The sequence below is a fragment of the Mustela nivalis genome (assembly GCF_964662115.1).
Source record: "Mustela nivalis genome assembly, chromosome: 17".
Classification (NCBI taxonomy): domain Eukaryota; kingdom Metazoa; phylum Chordata; class Mammalia; order Carnivora; family Mustelidae; genus Mustela; species Mustela nivalis.
In genome coordinates this window covers 2,456,287-2,473,995 of record NC_139036.1, presented here as the reverse complement: position 1 = coordinate 2,473,995, position 17,709 = coordinate 2,456,287, and the positions used below count along the sequence as shown (strand labels likewise).

Sequence of the window (17,709 nt, the reverse complement as noted above, 5' to 3'; positions counted from 1 at the left end):
TTCAGTGAGAGAGATGCAACTCAGTTTTATTGTGTCCTCTCTGAAACTTCCGTTTTACCCCACAGCCTCGTCTAGCAAAGAAGAGGAGGAGGAGGAGCTCTGCCTGACACCCCAGGACTCAAGCGCTCGGGGGCTTGGGGCCAGAGGTGGTGGGGTATTTGTTTCTCCGGCACACTGGCCCCGAGAGATCACACTTCCAGGGCCGGAGCGGCGAGGGGCCGCCGGCCAGCCGAGCCGAGCGCATTCTGGATCCGTTAGTGTACCATTCCGTAAAGTGCTTCTGGAGTCAGAACCTGCCAGGCCGCCCAAAGCGTCCACACTTTCACAACACGAAGCATAGAAGAATCCCAACGGGCGGGTCATCGAGTCCTTGCCAGCTGGGGCTGGTGGCTGGCACCTGCCACTTTAACCGCCAAGGCGCTGGCCCTCACCCCAGGCAAAGCCTCCCGGCCGCTCCTCGGGCAGTGGGTTGTAATCTGGGTCGTCCTCCGGCGTATCGAAAACGGCCTTCCTGAAAGACAGCGATAGAGACACTTGGCGCCGAGTCACCTTGGGAAGGACCCTGGGGTTTCGTCTGAAGGACACACGCTACACCCGCCCCCAGGCACCGCACTGGAAGGTGTTCACAGGCATGTTCATGTTAACTCTTTACCTCCAGAACGTTACTTTTCTCTATTTTTCTTACAACAAAAAGCAATACATGTTCGTTGTAGAGAAAACAGAAAATACATAGAAGTATTTTAAATCTCCAAAGAGAATCATGGTGGGTGTGGGCATCACTCTTCCAGAACTTTCCTCTGTGTGATTCTATGGGAGTTAGATCACACTATTTGTTTTATAACCTCATTTTCACTAAATTTACCATGAATGTCTCCCCACAACCAGGGTATCACCCTGTACCTGCCGGGAGACGGATGGATTGAGAAAAGGGTCCGTCCATGCAACGGGATAGTATCCAGCCTTAGAAAGGAAGGAGGCTCTGACACCTGCCACACCATGGATGAGCCCTGAGGACACGTGGCCAGACCCGGACCCATACCGCGTTATCTCATGTGTGTGAGGAACCGAGAGTGGCGCCGTCCCAGCCGAGGCTGGGGGCAGGGAGCGGAATGAGGTCCTGGGGACAGAGTTCCACTTCTGCAGGATCGAGAGGTGTAAGGATGGACGGCAGGCACAGAAACATGCCAGGCACTGAGGCTGTGACTCTGCACATCTGAGATGCGTAACGTGACACAGTCCATGTTATGTAGATCTTATCACAATTGAAGTTAAAACAACTCACAGATCATTCCAAGACAAATTAACGCAGATCACAGGAAAGGACAGTCAGTGTCCAGAAGACTTTTACAATCTCGTTAGGATGGTCACTCAAGTTGTCCTTAAAGAACCCTTAAAACATCCGTTCTTAGCATTTTCTTTTTTTTTTTTTAAAGATTTATTTATTTATTTGACAGAGATCACAAGCAGGCAGAGGCAGGCAGAGAGAGAGGAGGAAGCAGGCTCCCCACTGAGCAGAGAGCCCGATGCAGGGCTCGATCCCAGGACCCTGGGATCATGACCTGAGCCGAAGACAAAGGCTAACCCACTGAGCAATCCAGGTGCCCTGACATTTTGTTTCTAACTCTTGTTTCTAACGACACTGGACACTGCCTGCAGCCGGTCCAAGCAGAATGTATCTGAAAGCTTCCATGTCATAGTGGCGTCAGAGAACGCGTCCGTACCCCAGCATGAGCTCCCTGAAGTCTTACAAACTAACAATGCAAGCAAACACACACCAGCAGAAACACAGAGTGTAAAAGGCAGCTCAGAAAGGAAATCCAAAGCCAATAAACATGAACACATCCGCTTTTGTGATGATGAAAAGAAAGCATGTGCAACAGCAGGGCCTCCTGTACTTCCCTAACACATACGGGACAGAACACGGGTGCACGAGTGAGAAAGTGGGGGTGCGGTGGCCCCGAGTGGGCTGGGGGGACGTCCTGGGGCCGCAGGGGGGCGCACGTGCATGGGCCCGGTGCAGGCTGGCGAAGCTGGAGGAGGCTCGGGGAGGGCAGCCCGCCACAGGGCGTGCGGGCAGCGCAGGAGGAGAAATGTGTCTAAGCAGGGGGCCGGCAGGACCGGGACGAGAGGCTGGTTTCACACGCGGGGCACAAGGTAGGTAGAGAGAGTAATGACCACCGGGTCAGGTGTCAGTGAGAGCAAGGAGGTGCTGGACACCACCCCAGACTTGGGTACAGACCCTTGCCACATGCAACCCCAGAGGCGGATGGCAGACAGCTGCCTTGGCCGGAAGCGGCCGCACAGCAAGGAGCACCTCTGCACGTCCTGGAGGACTCCGCTCCTGATGCGGGGAGGGGCACGCACGGCTCATCTTGCAGCCACACAACCAGTCTGGCCATCGCTCCCTGGGGGATGGCGTAGGACAGACGGGAGCCACAGGTCAGGACCTTCTGGGGTCCTGTCCCGAGAGGAGTCTGGGCCCCACGGGTTGGTGCATGTCCAGAAACTGTCAGCTGACACGCCTGTGGTGCGTGTTCTGCTCTAGAGAAATCGAAGACCCCAGTCAGCGTCACACGCACTACAGGTACTCAGAGTGTAAAGGATACCGGCACGGACAGACATACAAAAGGCAAGAATAGTAAAATATTAACCACAGAACCTGTGTGGTGAGTAAATGGCACTCATTGCCATATAACTTTTCCCACTTTTCTGCGAGTTTGGAAATTTTTATGATAAAATATTAGAGAAAAAACATAGAGGAAAAAAACCCCACCTAGAATGTATCATATGAAGTTGTCCTAGAGCTGAACATGTCAGTAACCCCACGTTTTTAAAAAACACACAGGTCTGCAGTGCATGGCAGGCCACCCTTGCTCTGGTCCCAGTCGGGCTGTGAGCTCATCCAGCACCGGCGCTGGGGCTTCCGCCCCCTGGATTCCCAGGAGAAAGGTACCAGGGCTCTTGCAGACACGGACGACTCTAAGACCACATCAGGGAAAGCAGAGGATGAACCTGGGAGATCTTGTCTGGCCAGAAAATAATAAATCTCTTGACAATAAAGAGAAAAAAAGTGATGGGCCATGTTGACAGTAATCAGAAGCCAGTGTGAAGGGGTTCCTGTTGTCCAGATCTGGGGCCACACGAACACCAAAGCAACAACGATAACGAGGGCCGCAACTCACTCATGATCTAGGATCAGGAGAGGGTGGCTGGCTGAGTCTGGGCGCCTTCCCCGGAACAATCACCAGGGGAACAAAGGCAGCTTCAGGACCGACCTTCATCAAGTCATCGGAGTGGCTGCTGCCACCGTGACCAATGAGCGCACGGAAATCCTCCGCGGACAGCGTGGGGAGGACACGGGGTTACTTCTCTGACACTCCTGCCAAAAACGCGTGACCTGAAGCTAGACGTGAGGGACCCAAGACAAGCCCTGGAGGTGGGACGTCCTACAGAACAGGCCGGGCGGCCACAGAAGCATCAGTGTGGTGACGTCAAGGAAAGACTCTCAAGGAAAGACTCTGGAGCTCTTCCAACCCGGCAGGGACCCAAGAGGGGTGACACGTCAGCGCAACATTGGGCCTGAGCCGGGCTCTCCCGGCAAGAGCATTTCCTGGAACAACGGCCAGGAGTGGCTTGGGCCTGTGGACTCAGGTTTCTCCTGATTGTGACTACGTAGGGGAATGTCCTTCTTCATGGAAAATCCACACTCATTGGGGCGGGGTGGGGAGGGGGGTGCGGCGCATCACAGGGGATCTGACAGTTTACTTTCACATACCTAAGGAAGAAAAAGTCCTTTGCAGGATTTGTAGTTTTTTGAGTCTGAATCAGTTTCCAAAATAAAATAAAATCATAAAAAACAGACCATAGAAACGAGACAGCATCTTCCAGCTATCACCCTGGGGAAAAATAAACCATCCTCTGCCGTCGGACAAGGCCGCAGGGTACGGGAGCTCCACGGGGCCGGGAGAAGCATCAGCCTGAGCACCCAGTCCCCATAGCGACTTGTCGACGACCATCACCGCGATCCCAATTCTGGGAGCATGGCCTGCGCGGTCATGGACGCATGCCCCCTGGGGACGCCGGCGCCGTCAGCAGGGGTGGGGCCCACGGTGCTAGTGTCCTGCCACGTGGGACCATGTGGCTGCTACAGCTCCGCAGGACATTCATCACGGAAAAAGGATTACAACATGCTACACTGAAAAGAGCATTTAAAAAAATTTAGCCCCATGCAGGAAGAGAGGGGAGAGCGTGTGTGAAAAGGGCCACGGTGACCGCCAGCGTCCTGCTAAGTGGGAGGGCTCTGGAGGACCGGGCTCTCTGCTTTGCTTAACTATGTGACAGCCAACATTTTATGCAAAAACTCACATTTTACTCCTAAATGCAGCAGGTCTCAAGGACACAACCCTCTGGAGAAAGAGGTCCCACAGACTGAAGCTCCCCTCTCAGGGAAGGGAGGGGCAAGACAGAGATGGACTTTCACGTCACACGGCCAGTCAGCAGGTCGGCCTACAGACCCTGGTTTCCCAGGCCGCCTCATGGCTTAGCTCTCCTTCCCCTGTTCCCTGGAAGGCCAGGAGTCCCACCACCAGAATTTGCCTTAGGGTCGGTGTGGCCCGTTCTGCTGCCCGGCCCCTGGGAGTTCCGACAGCGGCTCTCCGGGAACCCAGCAGGCTCCACCCTGGGACCTCACCTTTGGGACGCCCCAGGCTTGTGGAGCTCACTTGTGCACGAGTCTGGCACCATCTGGTCCGACCCAACCCAAATCCACCACCGCAGTCTGGGGCTCGATCTGCAAATGCTGACCCGAGCACCAGAGCACCAGGAGCCCTGCAAGAACACAGACCACGGAGCCTGCCCCACATCATTTGCCAAGAACGCGCAACCCGGCATCGGATACTCACAAAATAGATGGTGTTTTCAGAATTCTGATTCCACCAGGCTGATTGGGAAATACGTCTTCCAAGAAAAAATATATGTGTCCGACCGCAATGCCTAGAGTCACCCAGAAACAAAGAACAAGGAGAGGATGAAAATCTGACGGCCGGTGCACCTGCCAACACAAAGTCCCCATGTTTAGGAAGGAATGTCAATACGACAACTCAAAATTAAAGAACGCTGTAGTCTTTGACCCTACAACTGCTACATGACCCCGAGACAGTCGTGTGGAGTGCCGGATATGGAAACCAGGAGCAAAGTACACTCACACAGAAAGTGGTACAGGAAGTTGCAAGACTCTTACCCAAGAGGTCCACAATGATCGAGTTCCCCAGCAGCAAGGAAAAGCCCATGAGCACCCAGGGCAGAAAGGGGGCCTGGAAGTTGAGAAGGCCGAAGAAGTTCATGCGGACGTATGGGTTCCTCCGGCTCCACACGTAGACCAGCATGATTGTGAAGGCCTGGCCCAGGAAAACCAAGCTCACGAACAGACCGAACAGCTAGCGGACGGCGTTAAGGAAGATCTCCGTGTCGCACGTGTACAGCGAGGGAAGGCAACGAGGGGCTATGATCTAGCAGAGGCCTGAGGTGAGGAAGTCTCACAGTCGTTCATCTTCAGAGGGAAAAAAACCCTGAAAATGATTACCCAGAGCAACCAGGCAAAAATCAGCAGAGGCCAAAACACCTGGACAGTAGCTGCTTCCCATGAAGATTCTGTTCCCAGGAAGTTCTCGACTATTTGGAAATTATATTAATTCCTTGGTCAATCACTACATTAAATTTCACTCACGATTAGCACCTTTAAAGAGGTGAGTAAAACCAGCTAGATCCAAGGCATCTTGTCCGACCGGACTCTGTTCAAATCTAAATGACAATAATTTATCAGTTTTGATAGCGACCAAATAAATGTCTTACCAACTTAGTTCAAAAGTACATACACCGAGGGGTGCCTGGCTGGCTCAATCCATTAAGCGTCAGACTCGGTTCTGGCTCTGGTTATGATCTCGGGGTCGTGAGATCGAGCCCAGTGCTGGGGTGCACGCTGGGCGTGGAGCCTGCTTAGGATTCTTTCTCTCTCCCTCCACCCACAACAAAAAGTAAACGCACGGACAATCCCGTACCTGGGCAGTTAACAGTCACCCACCTGGGCTAAACGCCCTCTGGCTCGCCCACCCCGCGGCTCAGACGTGCTCACAAAGACGACCCTGTGCAATCCGCCGTGCCTGCAGCTACGGTCTGGAGGGCCACTCTGTGGACATGCTAAGCACGTCCAGCAGACTGTGGAGGGCAGGCGGAGGCTTCAGCAAGACAGAAAGTGTTCCTGAGTGTTTTCCCGCGTTTGCTCTACTTGTTGAAGGATACAGTCATTAAGAATCCACCAAAAAGGAACATAAATACAAAGTCTGCCGTCCGGCCTCGGAATGAGCCTTCTTCTAGCATTCGACAGTAGCGGTATCTTAGGTTCCAAGTTAAGAAAACGGTAAGCACAGAAGTGGGAAAAAGCTCAACTTTAACATACAACTGCAGTGCGCTTGGCCGCCACGTCAGCCGTACGCAGCCAAATCTTCGCTTCTGCGAGCACGTAGCTCGCAGGGGTAGCGTGGGGACGTCACTGTCACCCAGCATTTTAGACACCAGGAAGACCAGCTCCACCTGTGGCACACACATCTCCGGGCTGGGGAGCAAAGCCCGAGGCCACACACGCACGCGTGCTTGCGGGGACTTATGGAACCTTTTCAGAGCTCGGTTGTCTGCCCCAAGCTCAGCCCCACCACGATCAGAGCCACTTTGCTGTTTCACAAGCTAACTCGTAAGACGCGCCCAGCAAGAGGCCTTGCCTGACTATCTGCTTTGGCAGGCCAGGCAGATTCAGCCTTTCTACACCTCAGTTAATAAAGACGTATCATGAGGAAAAGATCTCATTATTAGAAACTTACCAGGACGGTGTATCACATAGGAATCCGTCCGGCAGGGGTCCCATCACCCCGACAAGGCCCGGTCTCCTGCACGCTGGGCTGTAACTCCCTCTCAATCCAGGCGGTCGGGTACAGGAGGGATCCCCGTTCAGGGGCCCAATTAGCACCTGTCCAGAGCACCTCCTTCCCCTCTTTCAACAAGCAGGACGTGGCCGGCCGGGCAGACATACCACACTGTCGTTCCAGCCGGTAGAACCCACAACCAAGATCCAGGGAGATCTCCCGTTCTCCAGCCCCCAAGAAGCCACTGCGGGGCTCCCAGACCTGTACCGACACTCTGGGACTTACCACTGTCCCTGGGTCCCTGCTGATACTATGCTCCAAAGAGGCCTCAACGAATCCACTTCTCTCCCTTGATGGGATCTGTATGGGATTTACGGGCAGAAGTGTAATCACTCTTTGGGTGAACACCTCCCATTAGAACAAACGGGAACCAACGAACACCCTCAAAATAGGACTTTCCGACCGGCTAGTCTGTACCACGAAGGCAGCACCCGGAAGTCACCATTACGAAAGGAACAAGCAGCCTCAGTAGCTTTAACTTACACTGTATTCCCTACGCAGACTGCCGGGTCTTACGCTGACCCCACTTAATAAAGGATACAGAAAAATCATGTTAAATAAAAAATTGAATCCCACTGGACCGAAAAATAAGAAATTGGTGATTAGCCTCCATATCTGTTAAAAGAAAAAAAAAAATTGAGGTAAGACAGATTAAGTAAAAGACATTTCCACATTCAGACAGAAGACATTTCCTGGGGTTGTGATGGTTGAAAGGCCACAAGTAAGTGACACTGTGATCTGAACCAGAAAGTGGGGCGACACGATCTGACACTGGATTTCTGTGCAGATTCTAGCTGGAAGTCTGAAAGACATCATTCAGCCCCTGAGATCTGCTGAGAATGCTTCGAACTGTCGTCGTCTTTAAAACAAAACGAAACAAAACCTATTCCATATGGTCAGGAAAATTAAAGAGAAAGCTGGATGGAGAGACGACATTCATTTGCAGAACAGAAGCCGATGTTTTCGTGTGTACAGTGTTATAATCTAGTGGGCAGCCTTGGGAACCAGAGAGAAACTCCAGAGACCTCACATAAACCGCCAGGAAATACTTCTGTGTTAGTCTGTAAGAAACAGCCAGAGAAGAGTGATTCTAGAACAAACACTGAGGTTCTAGTCTGAGTAGAACAGCTAACTCCCTATAAGTAAAGATCTAATGCTTTAATAATTAGTCTAATTGGCAGATACAATGACACTCATTTTCTTGTTGGAAACCCTGATATGCTTTTCCCCACCCATCCCATCCACACCCACAATAAAAACAACTACTCACAACGGGAGAGAACTTTACACTGTAAAATGTTTCAGCATGATCTATAATCTCGTGGGAGCTCAGCAGCCCTGTGAAACACGGGGTTGGTGGTCCCAACCCCATGTCACACAGGAGGAAACAGGCGTAACTGGAGAGCATGGAAATGGCCTGCCCAGGGGAACCTGTACAGGGAGACTGAATCCAAGCCTGCAACACCCGGCTCCAAATGTATCTGGTGTCATCAAGAGTGTAACCAGGGCAAAATCGAGCCCAGCATGTTAACAGGAAGCAAAGCTCGGATGCAGCTTCAGCGCTCAGCAGAGGCCGGGGAGTGGCGAAGGATGGAGGCAGTGACAAGACTCCCCGGGTCGGCCTTGTGCAGCATTCGCTCCTTCGGCATTGGCAACGGAGGGGACGTAGTTCAGTTCTACATACGAACTGTCTCCAGGATTTGAGAGTCCCCAACTTAAAGAGAGAAGCAGCTCAGTAAGTACAAGAAGGAAGGGAGAGGCTCTGAAGGAAGTATTTCCGGAAACCCTGGGGACACAGAGCAGGGTCAGTTTGGGAAGCCACACAAGAGCTGGGGCTGGGTGGGTGTAGAGTGAAGGACACACATTCGAGACAGAGGGAACAGCAAGTGCAGAGGAAAATTACTGACTCTTGGTCCTTCCCCCACTCCAACCACAGGCTGTCTAATCATCCCGGAGGAGGAAAACAGATCTTTCTTTGAGCATTCTAACTACTGGGAAGGACTAGCTCCTACTAGGATCCAGTAAACTTGCATGCAGTTTCAGGAGCCCGTCTTTGGGGCTTTTGTTAATATCGGCTGATCCCTGGAAGACAAAGCATTTTGAAAGCACTGAGAGAGCTGGGTTTCTGGACCCGACCCTGGTGATAGCACCGAACCGGTGAGCGGACGATGTGGGCATCTTCTGAGGATCTCCCTGGGCTGGTCAGTCTCCTCTCAAACTACAGTATTAACCCCGAACCACTAATATCCACATACGGGAACCGGATACATCAAATTAAAACCAGGCAGGGAATCTTACAAACAGAATACAGAGTCTTAATTCCTGCCCTGGGTGACTCCTTGCTGCGTTTCCTCGGTGATTTCGAGGCCCAACCAGGACGCAGGATCCCATCTTTACCACCCCGCCCCCACAATCAGATGTTCCCGCTGAACCTGCTGATACCATATGGAAGGATCGGCCAGCAGAAAGCACGAGGAAAAGCTTAACAACCGGAACACGGAATGCGCAGGTGACAGCCCCATACCTGAAAGTGTTTGAAGATCAACTCGGGATTGAAGTACAGCTGAAACGGTGTGATCAGCTCCAGCTGCTGGAAAGGAAGAAGGGCTCCTTCAGGCAAAGCCATCCTCAGCAGAAGGCGGGGCCCGGCAGGTTCCAGCCCAGCCACTCCGGCCAGACCCCCGAAGGCCTTCTCCTAGGGCGGGCAAGCTGGGAAAGGACTGTGCGCAGGTGCTGCCATTTCTGCACCCCGTCCGCGGGACACGAGACTCAGCTCTGCGCCTTGCTGCGGGGCTCGAGGCCGACCCTGGCCCCGGGGCAGCAGGAGCGGCCGCCTCGCACGTGCCCCCGACCGGCCCCCACCCGAAGCCCCGCAGAACTGAGCCCGCGGAACCCGCGCCGACAGGCCTGCTCCCCTCTCCGGGGCTCTTCCCTCCCGGCAACCCGAGCCCTCCGCCCCCCGCGCCGAATCCTCGCGGAGCAGAACTGCCCGCTGGTCAGTGCAGCTCCTGCCCGCCCCGCCTTCCAGACCCGCTTCCCGGGTGGGCGGCTCCCACGGCCGCGCCCGCGCCGGTCCGGCCCTCTGCTGTCGAAAGCCGCCCGCAGCCCCGGCCCCGCACCCCTGCCGGGCGACACCGCCTCCTCGGCTCCCGGGACCCCGGCGGGCGCCCCGCACGCCTCCACTCGCCCCGGAGACCTGCCCCTCGGCCCGAACCGCAGCCTCCCAGGCCCCGGCCGGCGCGGCGCGGACGAGAGTGCAGCGCGCGGCTCACCACAGCGGCGGTGGTGAGCACGCAGGCGGTGGTGTAGGCGCGGCTGACTGGCGGGATCTGCAGGTACTCCAGCCGCAGGCTCTGGTACGCCATCTTCCCCACCGCCGCCGCCCCCCCACTTCCCCTTCCGCCGCACCGCCCCGGCGGAGGGCGGGGCCAGGGCGCGCTGTCGCCCAATCAGCGCCACGCTCCGGCCGGCCGCCAACCGCCGCAGCCCGGGGAACGGCGCGCCGGCCAATCGCGAGCGGCGCCTCCGCGGGCCCCCCCCCCTCCCCGCCCACCAGAGCGGCCACGTCAGGGAGAGGCGTGGAAGTCCCGGGTCCATGCGCCAATCCGCGCCGGCCACAGCTGGCCTTCCCGCCCGGCCCCTCCGCGTCAGAGCGAGGCGGCCCCCGCCGCCGGCCAATCAGGAGCACGACGGCGTCCCGCCCGGGCCCCCGTTCGCCGAGTCCGGAATCGGGCGGCATCCGGGCTGCCGGCGGGGCCGCCTCTTCGCAGCGGCCGGCGGTGGCTTAAAGGCGGCCGAGGGAAGGCGGTGCGCGGTCGGTTTCGTCGCCCTCGCCCCCGCTTGGGTAAGGGCCGCGGGGCCGCATCGCCTCCTCCGAGCAGCGGGGAGGGCAGGGACTGCGCTCGGCAGCATCGCCGGGCGCCCGCCGGCCGGGCCGCTCGCCGCCTTCCCCGAGCTCCCGGCATGCCGCGGGGCCGCGGGGGCCGACGGGAGCGCGCAGTGCGCCGGAAGTGGTCCCCGCCGGGCGTGGCTGCGGCGGGCTTCCCGGCGGCGAGCAGGGTCGGCGTCCGGGGCTGGGGAGGTGCTGGTGGAGATAACCTGGGATCGGGAGTCTGTCAAGGACGACAGCAGAGTTCAGGAGACGGAGCCCTGGCCCAGAGCCGGCATTAATGAGAAGTGAGGGAGAGAACCTCAGAGAGCAAGGCTCGTGTCGTGTTGGGGACAGGGAGGGCGGCAGGCAGTGGCGGGCTTCAGGGCTCCTTGGGTTGTGTTGCTGGCTTCCTGGCTCTCCTCAGTGGGCTTTGTCGTTCTCATCAAATGATCTCTCACCCAAAAGGGTTTGTTTTTTTCTTTTTGCGTTCGCAGATTGTTCATAGTCAGGCCCATGGAGGGAGCGAAGAAGTCCGTGGACCCGATGGCCTACGAGGCCCAGTTCTTCGGCTTCACGCCGCAGACCTGCATGCTCAGAATCTACATCGCGTTTCAGGACTACCTGTTCGAGGTGATGCAGGCCGTCGAGCAGGTTATCCTGAAGAAGCTGGCCGACATGCCGGGCTGTGAGATCAGCCCCGTCCATATTCGCAAATGCACTGAGAAGTTTCTTGGCTTCATGAAAGGTCGGTTCGATAACCTTTTTGGCAGAATGGAGCAGCTGTGTTTGCAGCTGATCCTGCGCATCCCCCCGCATGTCCTGCTTCCGGAAGATAAGCCTCAGGAGATGCATCCTTGTACCGAGGAAGAATTCCAGCTTCTCCAGGAAGAAATCGAACAGCTGCAAGAGAGGTATAAGACTGAAGTCGGCGCTAAGCAGGCCCTCCTTGCAGAATTAGAGGAACAAAAAATCGTTGAGGCCAAACTTAAACAGACATTGGCTTTCTTTGATGAGCTGGACAATGCCGGCAGAGATCAGGGGACTAGTGACTTTAGGGAGAGCTTGGCATTCCTGGTCCAGAACTCCAGAAAACTCCAGACCATCAGGGACACTGTGGAAAGGGAAAGCAAAAGAATGAAAATATCTTAATTTCTCAGGAGGCGCAGGAGCTCATCGGAAAGCAGAACAGCAGGGATTTCTGTCCTGACACTCTTGTGCGCCATCCACGCTACGGGACTTCCTTTGTTTGCTCTCTTTTGTGCCCCGCACCTCCCTCTGCCTTGGTCCGCTCTGCTGAGGTCGCTCTCCCCGTCGGGGACTAATCTCCAGAGCATCTGTTTCCTGAAGACCTCTCGCCGGCGGGGTGGAAGCCCTGGTCCAGTAGCAACTAGCTGGGCCCCTTGACTGGAGAGGCATGGCTCTCCCTGGCTGGTCAGAAACGCGTGTGAAGCTGTTCCTTGGTCACCCGTCCTTTGTGACCTTGGTCCTTTCAACTGACTCTCTGCATAGGATCACATGAGAAAAAGATAAGGTGGGGGCCTTCGTTACAGACCAGCCACTGCCCCGCGACACATCACAGCCTGCCTGCCCTTGGCCGTGAGCGGGGCTTCTGCGGGGACGTCCGCTGAGGGAGAGAAGGAAGTTGAACACAGCCGTGATCTTCAGTAAAGAGCACAGAACTTCAGTTCCTTCCCTGAGCTGGAGTTTCTCTGTGATGTTGGAACAATGTGGCATCTGGGAGCCCAGTGGGGGATGACCGTGGACGGAGAAGAGGCAGGTCTCACCAGGGTAGAAGGGGAAGCCTGGATCAGAGCCACGGGCAAAGCCGATGTGAGCTGACCACTGGGCATTTATTCATTTTGTTCATACTTCAGTGAGTTTTGGAATCTGCCCCTGTACCTAGTGTTTTTAACTTATTTATTCATACTCCTAAGCATCAAGTACTTAGTCCCCACAGTAGGGAGATTTTAGCAGTGAATAGCAGTGCCTGCTCTTAGACTTTGCCCTCCGTGTCTTCCTAAAGAACAGGATGCAGACTTCTCCTTTATGCTGGAGAGTAACTGGGGACATTAATGTTTGCAATCAAATATTCATAGATTTAAGGTGCCTGTGTTTACCTGGAATGTGTTTATTATGAAAGACTCCTTTTTCCAATCCTGTACATGAAATACATATATTTTAAAGGCTTTGGTTTTTGATTTTCTATTATTTTAAGTAACCTCAGGGCCCAAGGTGGGGTTTGAACTCACGACCCCAAGACCAAGAGTCGCATGTTCCACCGACTGAGCCAGCCAGGCTGCCCATGTTTGTGGTTTATTTAAAATCTCCTGTAGAGGGGTGCCTGGGTGGCTCAGTTGGTGAAGCGTGCAGCTCCATTTCAACTCACATGATCTCAGTCATGGGATCGAGCCCCGCGCTGGGGTCAGTGCTCGGTGTGGAGTTTGCCTGAAGATTCTCTCTCCCTTACCGCTCCTTTGTGCGCCCATGCACTCTCTCGATCTCAAGTAAGTAAATTAATTTTAAAAATCAAGTATAGATGGTTAAGTGGAGATTCCCCCAAAGGTATGTCCAAATCCTGATTCCTGGAACCTGTCATTGTGCCTCACTTGGAAAAAAACGGTCTTTCACAGGAATAATTAAGGATCTAGAGATGGGGGAGCCTCCTGAATTACCTGGATGGGCCCGAAATCCAGTGGCCAGTGTCTTCGCTAGAGAAAAGCAGAGGAAAGGCAGAGGGAGATTGGAGACAGAAGAGGATGGGGCAGGGTGACTGGAGGCAGGTGGGAGCACCTCCCCGGGGACTGACAGCCCTGTTTGGGACCTCTGGCCTCTGGGGCAAGGAGGAATGCATTTTCGTTCTCTCAACTCATAAGGTTTGTTACACATTAACTCATAGAACTGATTAAGGGGCGCCTGGGGGCTCAGTGGATTAAGCCTCTGATTTTGGCTCGGTCATGATCTCAGGGTCCTGGGATCGAGCCCCACATCAGGCTCTCTGCTAAGCAGGGTGCCTGCTTCCTCCTCTCTCTCTGCCTGCCTCTCTGCCTGCTTGTGATCTCTGTCTGTCAAATAAATAAATAAACTCTGAAAAAAAAAATAGACCTGATTAAGCTAAGATGTTCGCATACTCAACTCAGAAGGAAGCGACGGCTGACGCCTGGTTGGCCTCATAGGTACAATAATATGGTTCACCCGAATGTACTTAGAATATGGATGCAATCTGGACAGAAGGGTGAAGTCCACAGTGTTTAGAACTCAGGAGTTCAGGGGCGCCTGGGTGGCTCAGTCGCTTAAGTGTGCACCTCCCAATTTCAGCTCAGGTCTCGATCTCAGGGTCGTGAGTTCGAGCCCTGCATCAGGCTCCAAACCCAGCTTAAGAAAAAACCCAAAAATCCTTTTGTAGTTCATAAGCATGATGATTGGGTGTTCACGCTTTTCTGTGACATGTGCCACCCTTTAAACCTTGTTACGACCTCGGCACATTACCCATCTGACATGAAGGAAAAAAAAAAAAGAAACCCCAAATCTCAGGAGTTTGTTTCATGCCGAGCCGGTACTTAGTAACTGGGGACATTGGTACTGTTTGTCGTAGTAGTGTTGTCAGCAGGAACAAATCAATGTACTTGGCTCCATTGTCCTCTGATAATTAAACTCCTCAGAAATTCAGTAAAAAGGATAATAAGCCCTAAGTTACCCTCTGGGCTTCATGGCCCTGTTCCCATTCAGCCTCTGTCTCACCGAGTTTCCTATTCTCTCCTATGTTAGAGCCTCTGACTGCAAAATCAACCTTCAGGTTCCCCAGATGCCTGGTCCCACACTTCCCCCCACTTCCCCCACTCTTCTCTGCAGGTTTTTGCGGAGCGAGGGGACCCACAGAAGGACATTGTAGTGAGATCAGAGGGTCTACAGGCACCTCAAAGACCTTGCAGCCACTTCCTCGTTGACCTCCCACTAACCTTGAATGAGCTCTTGTGGCTCCGTCCATGTGGACAGGGAAGGATTCCGTTGTCCCTAGCAGAGTCCAGGGAGGCCAGAGTGAGCCTCTCCTCATCCTGTGGGTGTTTCCAAGGTCTTTGGTTATTCTTCGTGGGACCCAGAACAAGTGGCCCAAAGAGAGGTCATCGCTCAAACTGAACAGGAGGGAGAGGCAGCGATGGGGTCAGTATTGTCACCACTCCTACAACTACCAACCTTCTAGAAATAGGACTATAGGGGACTGCTGTGGAGGAGGGTCTGCACTCAGTCCTCATGTGTGTGACGGGGGTTGGGGGAAGGCTCCCCACGCCACCTGCATGTGCTGAAGTTCGACTCAATCCTGACCCTGCCTACTTGGCCATAACAGATTCACCAGGTTCCAGGGCTCAGTCCAGCACGGCTGCCCTGCTCCTCACACGCCGGCCACAAGTCCTGGTCACTAACCTGGGCTTCTGTCCGCCTGGCTGTCCATCCCAGGTTCCCGTGGCCCTGTCCTTGGGCTCCGTCATTTGCTGGAGAGACTCACAGTACTCAGGAGACCTGTGTGCCCATTAGACCACCGGTGTACTTCAAAGGATACGCAACTCAACAGCCAGGTGAAGAGACACATGGGGAGGCCCTGAACGAAGGAGTTTTTGCCCCCACAGGTTTGGGCCCAGCATGGCGGTATGAGGAGGCTTTCCAAGGCCCTGCTTCTTCAGGCTTCATGCATACCCTGTCCACTGTTGGTGGACACGAAAACGCACAAAAAACGCACCCCGAATGGATCAAAGATCTGAACGTAAGTGCTCGCACTATAGAACTGGGAGAAAACCCAGGCTTAACTCTTCCTAAACTTGAATTGGGCAGTGGCTTCTTAGACGCCCAAAACACAAACAACAAAGGGAAAAAAAAAGATAAACGACATCATCAAGATTTAAAACACCCCAGGGGCGCCTGGGTGGCTCAGTGGGTTAAAGCCTCTGCCTTCGGCTCAGGTCATGGTCCCAGGGTCCTGGGATCGAGCCCCACATCGGGCTCTCTGCTCAGCGGGAAGCCTGCTTTCTCCTCTCTCTGCCTGCCTCTCTGCCTCCTTGGGATCTCTGTCTGTCAAATAAATAAATAAAATATTAAAAAAAAAAAAAAAGATTTAAAACACCCTGGATGTTGAAGACACTGTCCCAAAAGTTAAAAGGCAAACCACAAAATGGGAGAACCATTTTGCAAATAATTCCTGATGATGGGCTTTATTCAGAACACATAAAGAACTCATAGAATTCAAGACAACTGGCTCAGTTTTATGTTTTTGATTTTTTGGGGGGGGGGCATGGTTTATATAAGTAATCTCTACACCCAACATGGGGCTCGAACTCATGACTCTGAGATCAAGAGTCTGATGCAGGCAGGTGCCCCCCAACTTTTTTCTTTTTTGCATTTTTTCAAATGTCATGATTTAAAAAATGAGTAGAAGACCTGACTAGATGCTTCTCCGAAGGTAAACAGCTGACAAGCACAGGAAAAGATGCGGATGTCATTGCTGTCAGGAAAATGCAAATCAAAGCTACAAAGGGACTCCACTTCACACACACTGAGGTTATGACTTACAAAAGGAAAAGATACGTTTTGTCAACGCGGTGGAGAGCGCAGAACTCTGCTGCGATTCTGGTGAGAATGTAAAACGGCGCAGTCACTTTGGGAAACAGTCTTGCGGTTTCCTGAATGGCTAAACGTCCATTTGCCCTGTGAATCAGTAATGCCACACCTAGAGGAATGAAAACCCGTGTCTGCACACACTACATTGTACGTGAACGTTCACAGCAGCGTTAGTCACAGTAACAAAAAGGGAACCAACCCAACTGAACACAGGGTATCCATCCGGAGAGTAAAATGGGGTCTACCCGATCTACCCCGTCTACCTGTACAGGGAATATCGCTTAGCAATAGAAATGAGGCATCGCCACACGTTGCTAAGACGTCAGATGTCGTGCTATGTGAAAGGAGCCAGTAACAAAGGACCACATGCCGCAGGACCCCATTTACAGGGGATGTGCAGACCAGGCAAGGCCACAGAGACAGGAAGTCGATTAGGGTTTGCCTAGGGATGGGGGCGGGCGGTGGTGGTTGCAGGGAGATGGGTAAGGGATGAAGGTAGGGTTTCCTTTCGGGGTAATGGCATATCCTATTATTGATACTAAATGCATCAGATCTGTGGCACGTGAATTCTATGTCACTTAGAGCTATGACGCTCTAAGAACAATGAGACTACACACTCCAGAAACAATGCCTGGGGTCATCTAGTCCTTCACAGGTCTTGCGACCTTGGCCACATCACTTCCCCTATGTCTGTTTCCTCATCTACAAAATGGGAAAAATAAAAGAAACTCCTCACGGGGTCGAGAGCTTTCAGGCCAGGTAAGACATCCGCGCTGTCACACCATAAGTTCCATTTTAACACAGTGGGCTCCATGGAGGTCAGGGTTTTAGCTGTCCTACTAATAATGACTATCTCCAGTGCTAGATACCCAAGAAAAAATGAAACACTTAAAAAAATGGATCCATTTCTTCTCCTGATTACGGCTGAATTCCCACCGTGTCCCCCAACATAAACTTCCTACTGTCCCATGGTATCCAGAAACCACTGTTCACGTCACTGCCTCCACGTGCCTACCCCCCCCCCCCCGGCAGCTCAGCGTGTCATAGGACAAGTTGCCCACAACAGTAGTCTCTCCCGCCGTCAGTTGTGATCTGCTGAGAGTCGCGTTACCGGATGTCTCGTGATTTTTGCCGGCCCACCCTCCGTGGTGGTGGTGACTTCAGTTTCCGTTGGGAAACCTTCTTTCCTATCACATCCTATCTTCACGGGGCTGCGTGTCAAGTTAGCTCTTCCGCCTTCTGGCCAAAGGTGGGCGC

General features: G+C 53.7%; 2 protein-coding genes across 8 annotated transcripts; one reads left to right on the top strand and one right to left on the bottom strand.

Annotated features, from left to right (window-relative positions):
* On the bottom strand, positions 1–10,713 carry DERL2 (derlin 2; the record flags this gene model as incomplete). 6 transcript variants are annotated; one of them, XM_082707813.1, is made up of 7 exons in its annotated part: positions 1–511; positions 4,902–4,992; positions 5,240–5,435; positions 6,298–6,391; positions 7,516–7,589; positions 9,499–9,564; positions 10,528–10,713. In XM_082707813.1, the coding sequence occupies 7 exons, from the start codon at positions 10,711–10,713 to the stop codon at positions 406–408; spliced, it is 813 nt and encodes a 270-aa protein (XP_082563939.1). In that variant the 3' UTR covers positions 1–405. The 6 variants fall into 6 exon arrangements, with proteins under 6 accessions (XP_082563939.1, XP_082563940.1, XP_082563941.1 ...); XM_082707814.1 differs by having other exon boundaries at positions 9,499–9,561; XM_082707815.1 differs by lacking the exon at positions 10,528–10,713 and adding an exon at positions 10,247–10,404.
* MIS12 (MIS12 kinetochore complex component) lies at positions 10,685–13,031 on the top strand. 2 transcript variants are annotated; one of them, XM_082707820.1, is made up of 2 exons: positions 10,685–10,818; positions 11,340–13,031. In XM_082707820.1, the coding sequence occupies exon 2, from the start codon at positions 11,359–11,361 to the stop codon at positions 11,992–11,994; it is 636 nt and encodes a 211-aa protein (XP_082563946.1). In that variant the 5' UTR covers positions 10,685–10,818; positions 11,340–11,358; the 3' UTR covers positions 11,995–13,031. The 2 variants fall into 2 exon arrangements, with proteins under 2 accessions (XP_082563946.1, XP_082563945.1); XM_082707819.1 differs by lacking the exon at positions 10,685–10,818 and adding an exon at positions 10,890–11,150.
* The last annotated feature ends 4,678 nt before the right edge of the window (positions 13,032–17,709 follow it).